The sequence below is a fragment of the Lepisosteus platostomus genome, chromosome 3 (genome assembly GCF_059453375.1).
Source record: "Lepisosteus platostomus isolate fLepPlt1 chromosome 3, fLepPlt1.hap1, whole genome shotgun sequence".
Taxonomy (NCBI): domain Eukaryota; kingdom Metazoa; phylum Chordata; class Actinopteri; order Semionotiformes; family Lepisosteidae; genus Lepisosteus; species Lepisosteus platostomus.
This window is the reverse complement of record NC_142613.1, coordinates 53,409,472-53,420,170: the sequence shown is the minus strand read 5'-3', so window position 1 is coordinate 53,420,170 and position 10,699 is coordinate 53,409,472. Positions and strand designations below refer to the sequence as shown.

Below are 10,699 nucleotides of genomic sequence, written 5' to 3'. Positions count from 1 at the left end.
GAAAACGTAACTCCCCCCCTCCTCCACTTCCACAGGGGACGCTGATCTATCGCAGGGATTATACCCCGGCCCAAACTGTTGGTCCCAATTTTTACAACTAGGCGGATTAGACCACCTGGCTAATGTACCTCCATTAAAACACAACAGAGAGCTCAGCGGCGGGACCGCGAACCCCTGCAATCTGGCAGTTAGGAGACCCCAGATTTACCTACTACACTATGCTACCCTTCGCTCGGGAAAATACAGTGACAATATTCTGCAGTGACCGAGCCAGTCCGCGCCAGAACCGCGACCAGCGCTGTTTTCACTCTGTTTTCCTCTGCCCGTCCATTGTTCGGTGTCAATACCTCCCAATGCGCACTCGGAAGCCACAGCAGAGGTTGAAAATCAGGATCAGCCGAGTGCCCTCTTGCTCTTTCATAACAGGCCATGGTAGCCGAGTCAGTGTTGTACCAGCGAGACCTCGGCAGTTCACAAAACCTTTGCCGAACCTTGGTGTTCGTGAGTTTTTTCTCCTTTTCAAGAAACACAGAACTGCGCCATGTGAGACGTTTAATAAGCCTATATCTATATTCGAATGTTTTCCGTTTCATCAGAGCTTCTTCGCTGTTTTTTTGTGTGAATGTGAATTCGAATCAACGTGTAAACTTTTATGTTACATAGGTGCTTTTATGCCTTTATCCATAGAGACTTGAAATTGCACCCGCTTTTACAGCAGAATATTTTCAAAGCATTTTCATAGATGTTGCTCAAGGTTGTCTCCACCTATTATTAATCCTACAAGTTTATCAGGCTCCTAAAAACTATTCACACCTACTGCCTCAGGACAGTGTGGCGTTCACGTGGGGCGCTTTAACGGCTGCTCCGTCCCCTTGGGCCATGCGCACGCAGGGCGGGCCGGGAACAGCGCCTGAGGGGCGGGACTTGTGGGAACCGGACTGTATATAACGGGGCGGGGGCTGTGAGGGGGGCTCTTCCTTCTCGTGTCTGTATCAATGTAGGTGAAGCGCTGTAACCCCCTGTCCCAGCGTGTGTAACTTTCCCCGGGTCTGGTTAATACATTTGTTGTTCAACCCCTTTTGCGTGAGTCCTACGCCTACTCCATTACGTACCGAACTCTGTGGTTGTTACAATATCATCAGTGGGGTTTAATCGGCACCCTAGATCGCCAAGCCACCAAAAGACTACGTATAGGCCTTTCAGTAAGTTTGGTTGGTGCTGGAAGATGTGTAGCTGGAAGTAGGGGCCGTATAGTATGATGACACTGTACTGTAAAAAAGCGCCATCCATCAAATGACATGTAAAACCGAGGCCCTGACTGTCCATGGTCATTAAAAAGCTCAGTACGTTTCCTGTAAATAGTCAGGGTGTTACTCCAGTGTCCTGGTTAAATTTTCATCTGGCCTTTACCAATCATGGCCTCCTAATAATTCCCATCTCTGAACTGGCTTCATCACTCTGTTCTTCCCACTGAAAGCTGGTGTGTGGAGAGTGTTCTGGTGCACTATGACTGCCGTCACATCGTTCAGGTGGATGCTGCACATTGGTGGTGGTGGAGGGGAGTCCCTTATTATCTGTATGGCACTTGGAGTGTCCAGAAAAGCACTACATAAGTGTTTATTATTATTAAAAGATAACTTGGTGACATTGTCATCCAGGTCCTGAAATGCTTTTGCTAGTGCTTTGCCACACAATATATTTGCAGTAGGTACAGTTATTCTGTGTTCTATGCCCCTCTCCTCCCATTTTCCTGTAGTGTGAACAAAGTAAATCCTCAAAGTTGATGTTGAAGATGCTTGTTTGCCTGTTGTGTGGAAGGACACTGTCACGACTGTAGTCCCTCCCCCTTAAGGGCACTCCAGCCCTTTCACTTCAGACTTGATTTTGTGCACCTGTCCCATTTCAGCCTGTTCCCAGTCCACCTTAAAAGCCAGGCGCTGACGTTAATCCGGGCTCTGCATCTGATCTCCATATCGTGCGAGTCCGGCCCGACCCGGTTCCAGTTTTTAATAGGAGGCGTATAGTATGATGACACTGTACTGTAAAAAGGCGCCATCCTTCAACTGAGATGTAAAACCGAGGTTTTACATTTTTAATTCTTTGTTTTGGATAAATCACCTGGCCATGGACTTTTGTGCTGTTTTGGATTCTCCTTTGGACTTCTTCTTTGGATTGTTTTCCACGGACTCACCCCCTGGACACCTGCGCACTTTGGACACGCCCCCCGTATTCATTCCCGATTCCTGCATGGCTTTTCTCCCCAGTGTTTCCTCACTACCCCGGATTGTGTCGTCCACATAGGGTCTGGAAAGAACTGATACGTTACTGCATTTAAAAACAGACAACAGGAGGCAGTTCTTTACACAAAGGGTGGTGGGAGTCTGGAACCAGGTACCCAGCCATATGATTGAAGGTGATACCCTGGCTTCTTTCAAGAAACGGCTGGATGAGATTCTCTTATCAGGACAAGAGTCACTCCTTTACACAAAAGGTTGTGGGAGTATGGAACAAACTACCCAGTCAATATGTTGAAGCAGATACTGTGGCTTCTTGCAAGAAACACCTGGATGAGATCCTGGGATCAATTAACTACTAACTACTAAAGGGGCTGGATGGATCAATAGGCTGTCTCTTGTCTGTGACCTGTCTTATGTTCTTATGTGCCTGATAGGAAACTCATTATCAGGATAGAATAAGACTTTATATACTTTGAATACTTTGTATATAGAGTTGTAGGCAAAGGCATGTATAACCTTTGTAAATGCTGCATAGGCACAAAAAAACACCTGATTTTAAGATTGTATCGACAGTGACAGCAGAAAACTGTGTTCAACTACAGAACATTCAATAAGCCAAGCAATTTTACATTGCTCAATGCAAATCACTGAATAATGGTCCTATTACCGGAAAGTTCCCTACGTTCTTGGGTTTAAAGGACAACTGAATGATGCCAGGATGGAGGCCCACACTGCTGCTGGAGACCTGGTCTCTGGAATCACATGGACATACTGGCAGAGCTGGGGAGCTGGTGGCTGTCATATCCGAGTGTGTCTGTGTTCACATGTTCAGAAACAGCCACCACCAGCACTGACAAAATACTGGGTCTGTAAGAAAACAACATTTTATTTTGCAACATTAGCAATGAATTATGCTTTTAAAAGCTTGGAATGCAATAAGATTGGGAGGTTTTCTCCTGGTCAAAACTCAAGGGCTTCTTGAAGAGGCCAACGGTATCTTTGTATCTTAAGCAGCTGGCAGGGATGTTTCACCACTAAACATAAGCTTATCAGTTCCCCCATATCATCAGTTCTGTATTCTTCAGGATTTTATACAATTAAATCAGCTCTCCTCTTGGTCTCCTCTGTTCTGGACTGAAGAGATTTAGCTTCCTTATCCTGTCAGTACTGTATATGCATATCCTCTGAGACCTGGAATCATTCTGGTTGTTCTTCTTTGAACTCTTTTCAAGGCTAAAATTTCCTTTTTCGTGCTATGTTGGCCAAAGCTCAACACAATATTCTAAGTTCGGCTTTATTTGAGCATTGTATTGTCTGACCATAATTTCACTGGATTTGAATTGCACGCTCCGTGCTTCATAACCCAAGCTTTCTTCTTGCTTTTTAATGTTTCTCCACTTTATCCTAATAAGGACATAACCGACAGTACAGTGCTTTGCAAAACTATTCAGACACCCGTGGTGTCCCCTTTTCTAAAATTGAAACATGATGCATACCCATTTGTTAAACTTTGTAAAATTACAGTAAATATGTTACAGTAAATATCAGCAAAACCTAACAAAATATGTTGATTAGGTAAGTATGGGGGTGGAGCTGTGGCTCTGTGGCTAAAGATCTGCACCTGTGGCTAGAAGGTTGCCGGTTCAAATCCTGCAGCTGGCAGATGAATCCTACTCTATTGGGCTCCTGAGCAAGGCCCTTAACCCCAACTGCTCCAGGGGTGCTGTACAATGGCAGACCCTGCACTCTGACCCCAGGCTCTCTCTCTGTCTGTGTGTCTCATGGAGAGCAAGCTGGGGTATGTGAAAAGATAATTCCTGATGCAAGAAATTGTAAAGGGTTAAGACATAGATGTTATTATTAAGTATGCAGGCCCTTGAAAGCATTTGGCAAAAGCACCTTTGCATTTACAGCCTCAAGTCCTTTTGAATGAGTCTCTACCAACCCTCCTCACCAGCATGGTGCAATATTTTCCCATCCGTCTTCGCAGATTGGCTCAAGCTCTCTCAAGTTGCTTGGGGCTCTCAGTTTATCGCGCTTTCTCACTCTTTCCCCACTCTTTCAAAATCCTTGTTGGCCTCACAGTGGCATCTCCCACCAGATTCCTGCTATTCACGCCGGAGTGACAGACAGGTCTAGGCAGTGTCTGGGTGCTTCCCATTTCTTAATGGTCCACGTCACCGTGCTCCAAGAGATATGAAGGGTCTTGGAAATATTTTAAGACCCTTGTCCTGATTTGTCTATTTCTACCACTTTATCCCTGTGTGGTTTTGGCTCCTTGGTCTTCACGGTTGAATCTCAGCTTTGAAATTGTCTGCATCTCTGCGGGTCCTTACAGAGACAGGTGTTCTTATTCTGAAATCTTATGAACAAAAAATACTGCACAGAGTAAGTAATTATTAGGGTAGTCTTGTGCACCTAAAGTCAGTTAGGTTTGCCACACCAAAGGGTTTGAAAACTTCTGCATTCATGATTTTTCCATTTTCATTCGTATCAGCTATGCATTTCTATCTTTCTTACTGGCCTTGAATGTGTGCCTTGCGGGTTAGGTATATAACAGATATTAATTGTGACTACAAAGTGTCATGTCTGGAACTTTAAATGAGAAACACGTGGGATTGATTGAATAATTCTGCAAGGCTCTGTATAAACACACAGAATCCTTTCATACAGGTCTGAGTCAGGCATGTGCTATCTTCAGTGTACAGTATGTTCCTACTTCCTGAAACTGATCAATATTGAATTTCTTTTTCCTAGTATCTGCCCGCTCCATGACCTTAAATCTCTAGTCTTTTTTATTGTTGTCTCCTTGCTGCTGTTCCCCCCTTCTGGATTTTCTTCCTTCCTTTTATCCATTTTCTAACCACTTTATCCAACACTGGGATTAAAGGATAACTGGGGAGCTGGAGCCCATCCTGGCAAGCAATAAGTGCAAGGCCAGATCAAAAGGCACACACAGACACGCTCACACCAGGGCCAATTTTCCCAGAAGTTAATTAACCTGGAGGAAACCCACGCAAACGTGGGGAGAACATACAGACTCCACATAGATAGTACTCCAGAAATTGAACCCAGGCCCCGAGTGCTCTGAGACAGGAATGCCAACCACTGTGCTGCCATACTCATTTTTGTGTCTTCTGCCAATTTAAGATTCCCTGTACTGTACATCACAATCTAAGAGGAGCCAGGAGGAGCAATTTGTGCCAGTCGTGTTTTAATGTTCTAACCCTTGTAACCAGCAGGAGTACCAAAATGTTTATTGCTACTCTGGTATTTCATGTTTCACATCTTTTGGTGTTGGGGAGCCATGACACTGTGTTTTTCAAGTACCATTATGAAAAAAAAAGGTATTCAAATTGGGGTTAAAATTGGAAGACTCTGGTGGCCTGGAACAGTGGTGTAACTGAAATATATTGCATACAAAATTGAAATGCCTTGCTTCTTCAAAACATAAAGTTGACAAAGAGGGGGTGAAAAAATAAATCCTAGTACTTTTTCACTGGCTGGTCTGTGAATATATAGTTAGGCATGAGGATTAAGTCACTGAAGAGTGTGGAGATGCTTTTGGATGTCAGGAAACACTCCTTGTGCAGCATACCTGTGTGTTTGGTGTAAGGTGCACCAGAGCATGCTGGGACATTCCCTGGACAGCCCTGTCACATGACATGACCTTGTTGAACATTTCTGAGGCCAGCCTGCATATCCCATGCCACAGAGCCTGTCCAGAAACAGGATACCCTAGACACGCAGAGAGACTGCACCATCACTGCTCGTGTGGCCTTTATTTCCACTGGCAGTCATGTGTGATACTTTTGAAAGTTTGAATATTCTAATTTCGAGACAGTTTCTAAAACAGAAGAGCCACTAATGACCCTTGTCAACCGCTGCATATGTTTTTTTTTAAAATATATATACGTTACTAAAGACGGGCAGTGTATTTCAAACGCTTGAGAGAAATAAAAAACAATATTCAAATAACCTTTGAAATTAAATAAAACGCTGAGCGTTACTTAGCTCAGCAGTTTATTATACAAGTATACACTTCCTTCAAGCGCTGCAGCTACTACTGTGTGCAGAGCGCTCTGGGATTCTGGGAATCCGGGAAGCGCTATATTATCGCAATTAATTATTTTAATCATCAAGGAAACGTAGGCTCAGCAAATACACCTTTAAGATGCAACCACGTCCCTCCCCTTAGAAAAAAAAAATGACATCAGTTTCAAGGACCAATGGCAGTGCTAGATCCGTGTCTGCGAGACGCACAGTGTGTATTTTTCATGGGAGAGTGTACGCTCCTGCTACGAGTGCGTGTGTGTGAGAGTGGGGATGTGTGGTGTATGCGTGTCTGTGTGCAACCGCGTTGACATCGACTCGAGACCCCTAAGAAGCTGCGCGTTTATCATTTTTAGTTTTTGGACAGCGTTGCGGGGGGTGTGGAAGGGGGAGCGATAAGTGTAGCTGGAGTTTTAGTAGGGACGATTGGAAAAGTAAGATAAAGTAATTTATGGAGCCAGTGGGAACCGATTTTCGTGGGAGACTGTAAATCATTCACACGGTAACAAGAGGACAATGTGGACTTTTTATTTTCTCGCCGTAACCGTTCCATGAAAACTAAAGCTAGGTGGCCAGATTTCTTCTTGAAGTATTGATCAGATCGGACGGAGGGGCTGAAGACGTCTCCCCCTTCTCTCACCCCACGACAGAACTTTCTTGAGTGCCTGCCTGTGTGCCTTTCTCGACTCTGTGCAGGCTTGTCACGTTAGTTACACCATCATCCCTGTCGTTATTTGGTTTAACCTCTCTTTTCCACGACCTAAATCAAACATTTCTATATATTTAAAAAAGAACAACCGCGATGTTGAAGACTTTAACGAAAAAGCTGAGAAGACAGTCTCTAAATGAAATTCACCCTTTTCAGTTCAAGGTAAGTCTTTCAGTGTACAGTAAGTATAAAAAACAGAGAAGCATGTACAGTATTTACATATTCTAACCCAAACACCTAGCTGAAAGGACATTTCCAACTGAAACTTGAGGTGGAACTGCCTTTTCTGCGTTCCTCTTAGTTTGCACGAAATGTGCAATTTAAGGTTGTTTTTGGTGCATTCTGTTATATATATATATGGTCTGGAATTGTATCTGTTTTATCTGATTCTACAAATGACAAACACAATCAGTGCACTGGTGTTCTGTGTATAAGCTGATGGTTATGACTTTCTATGCAGGCTTATAGAACCCAGATTCTGCACAACACATCAGTGCCTTGTGCTACTTTAACAGCCATTGTTGTGCTGTAGTGCACCAGTCGTTTGCAATGGTTTTCTCCTTCCAGTGCTGTACAGGTACTGTTGTTCAGAATGTGCACAAGTTTCACTTTTTGCTTGTACTGTCTGTGGCGTGTGGCACAGCACACTTTCACTTTCCTCCTGGCAGTGTCTCTCCGGGTTGAAAAGTTTGGGGGATTGCTGGTGTACATACTACACAGCTGCACAAGGGTTCCCTCAGTACAGACTGTCATCTCAGCAGCTTGTGAACGTACATACACATGTCTGCACTCGGCAGAACACTGGTTCCTCTCTCTGAGACTTTAGACTGCATTTCCTTGGCCTGCTGCGAGGATGAGAAAAGCTGAAGCAGAGTTACTGCGTTTGTGGTTTCACCAGATGAAGTGGGTGATGAAGTAGCTCAGGGGTGTGAGCTGAAGTTCAGCACTGGTAACCTTTATAACTTGCAGTTGTATAAGAACCCATGAAAGGTTGCAAACCAGAGGAGGCTGCTGGGCCCAGATTGCTTGTTTCGTTATGAGCTTTCTTATTTGAATATGGTGTAATAGAGCTGGTTGTGGAGAGCTTTGTGACAGAACCCGAGGTTAAAAGGGCAATATGGATCAGATTAACATGATCCAGCGTGTGGTTGTCTGAAATAAATATGCAAAGCTAGTGAAATAGCTGACTGAAGGTGCTGTACCTGACATGGAGAAAAACAAATTTAGTTTTGGAAAACAAAAAACCCAAGATACACCTTGTCCCAGAATCTCCAAATGTTAGTCCATTGTGGTGTTACCCATGAAACAGTGCAGCTCTCCTCAGAATTGGCACAGGTGAAGCTTTGCTGTTTTCCTAAATACCTGTTCTTGCAATTAAGTTCATTTGCTGCTATTTGTATTGTAAGCTGTCACGCTGAACTGGACTGCTACTTTATCTGTGTGAGGTTAGATAATCAGTGTGGAACTGTAAATAATTGACACATTGAGGAAGTTGGTTTTTGTGCTGTTGACAGAGCTGCTGTTTTATGTTGTTCTTGGAGCGGACTCTAAACCGCGTTTGAGTAAAGTCCTTCTCGCCAAAGGCCGGCAATGATGGGTCATCCATTCCATGCATCTGTCCATCTGTCAGTCCATTCTCCCCCTCCATCCTTCCATCCCACTCTCCTGTCCATCCCTTTGTCTATCCATTCCATCCTTCTGTCCCTCCATCCCTCTATTTCATCCATCCCTCTGTTCATCCATCCGTCTATTCACCCATCCCTCTATTCCATCCTTAATCCATCTGTTTCATCCATCCCTCAGTCTATCCATTCCTCCATCCACTCATCCATCCTTCTGTTCCAACCCTTCCCTGTTTTCTATCCATCCATCTGTCAGTCCGCCCATTTGCTTATCCATCCATCCATGGACTTATTTGTTATCATGTCCTTTCCAACACTTTGCCGCAGTTCACTTTACAGATCAATATTGTAGTTAATATAACGACAGTTGACTGTGTGGGCATGGAGGAGAGGAAAGCAAAAACTGCCAGCGCAAGAGAAGAAACCTCTGGGGGTCCCAGGCCCAGTGGTTGCGGTCCTTGTTCTGGCATCCCAGGGTCTGATGTCGCACACATTCCCTGCACTGGGTTCTGTCCAGGCAGTGAGAAAATAAGAGATAGGAAAGAGTGTTACAGTAACTGCATGGAAGATCACCAGGGCACATTTCCAATCCTTACCGAAAATCCCTGACACAAGCACAAAGGGCACATTACCCCAGCTGTTAGTGGACCTGGCTAACCTGGGGGTGTGCTCTTGTTTGCTGTCATGTGTCCCTTGTGCTATAAAAAACAGGGGTATGTAAAAGCAAGGTTAACAGCTGCAGTGAGGAGTACATTATCAGTTTGATTCTAAAAACTTTAGTTTGTTACCACAGACCGACCGTGAGGCGATGGAACAAATATCCGTGGGTTGAAAATGAATAATTAACGTTTTCTGGATTTTGTTTAGCACATTTCTAGTCACACTTCTCCCTTTCTGAAGCACAGCACCCACCTGAGCCATCAGCCCCAGAGCTTCTCCACTTGTATTAGGTTGAACAAATGGCTCTATCGATTTTCTGCAGTCTTTTATTCCAACTGAAGACCTTTGCAGACAGGCCCTGAGTGAGACAGGAGTGGTCTGCAGAGTGGGCATCTTTGGATACAAGCATTTCTGATTCTTTACAGGGCAACTTGCCAGTAAGAGCAGAGGAGCTGCTGGACAGGAAGTTAGGGCAGGAAATGGCTAAACAGATGAGGTAGATGAATTACACGGAGTGAGGAGTTCAAGCACGGGGAACAGCATAGCTTTTTTACCCCAGTTCTAAGGATATTGCCCAACTAGGGATTTCTAATCTTTTGTAGCGTTAAAACAGTAAGTGCTACGATTATGATTGCACATACTGTAAGCACTTTGAGATGGTTGCTTTTATAAGAGCTATATACTGTAGGTTAAAGTTCTTCGTCATCAAGGATTCAGTACCTTACATTAGATATTTAAATTTTCACAATATATCATGAATTCTTCAGAAATGTCCTTTATGAGCTAGTTCTGAATCATACATTTAATCAAAGCGATAATAGAACTTTTGGGATTTAGGTTTTGAGCTTTGGCGGGTAATGTTAGAATCTCCTAGGTATACCTTATTGCAAAGTTTTTTTTTAAAATATGAAAACTGATTACAGTTTTCTTGGAGTTTCTCGGAGAAAGTAGACTTTTGTGAATACTACATTGAAATCGAGGTGCTGTTTTAGAAAATAAATTAGTCTTTAAGAGCCTGCTAGCACTACATCTCCAGATTCAGTGAAAGAAAAGAAGTTTGCAGTGGTGAGAGAGACAGCTACCGCATGCACAGCATGTTGCATTTCACACAGCCAGAATCCTTGCCCGAGTTTTAGTTCCCAGGTGTTAATTTGAAGTGAAAACATTGATATTCCATACATTAAACTGTTGTGTATTAACCCTCCATCCCTACTCGCATTCTCACCAGGAGTTGCACGCACTTACTTATTGTGTGTATTTGCACAGGATCTTGTATATATACTCATACACCCGCACAGATTGGCACACAGTGGTACTCGTACACTCGCACACATTGGCACGCAGTCATACCTCTACATTCGCACAGATTCTCACAGTCATACTCGTGCACTTGCACAGATTCGCACGCAGTCATACTC

The 10,699-nt window shown here is 43.9% G+C and overlaps 1 protein-coding gene across 7 annotated transcripts in view; it reads left to right on the top strand.

The window, feature by feature from the left end:
• Positions 1-400: 400 nt before the first annotated feature.
• LOC148675071 (uncharacterized) overlaps positions 401-10,699 on the top strand; it is a 37,101-nt gene continuing 26,802 nt past the window's right edge. For 2 of the 7 annotated variants that reach the window (XM_088626052.1, XM_088626054.1), the window contains exons 1-2: positions 6,496-6,951; positions 7,083-7,161. In XM_088626052.1, coding sequence (XP_088482178.1) covers positions 7,093-7,161 — 69 coding nt within the window. In that variant the 5' untranslated portion in view covers positions 6,496-6,951; positions 7,083-7,092. Of the gene's footprint in view, positions 502-6,495; positions 7,162-10,699 lie in introns of those variants that run through there. The other 5 variants (XM_088626056.1, XM_088626057.1, XM_088626050.1 and 2 more) reach the window with 5 other exon arrangements.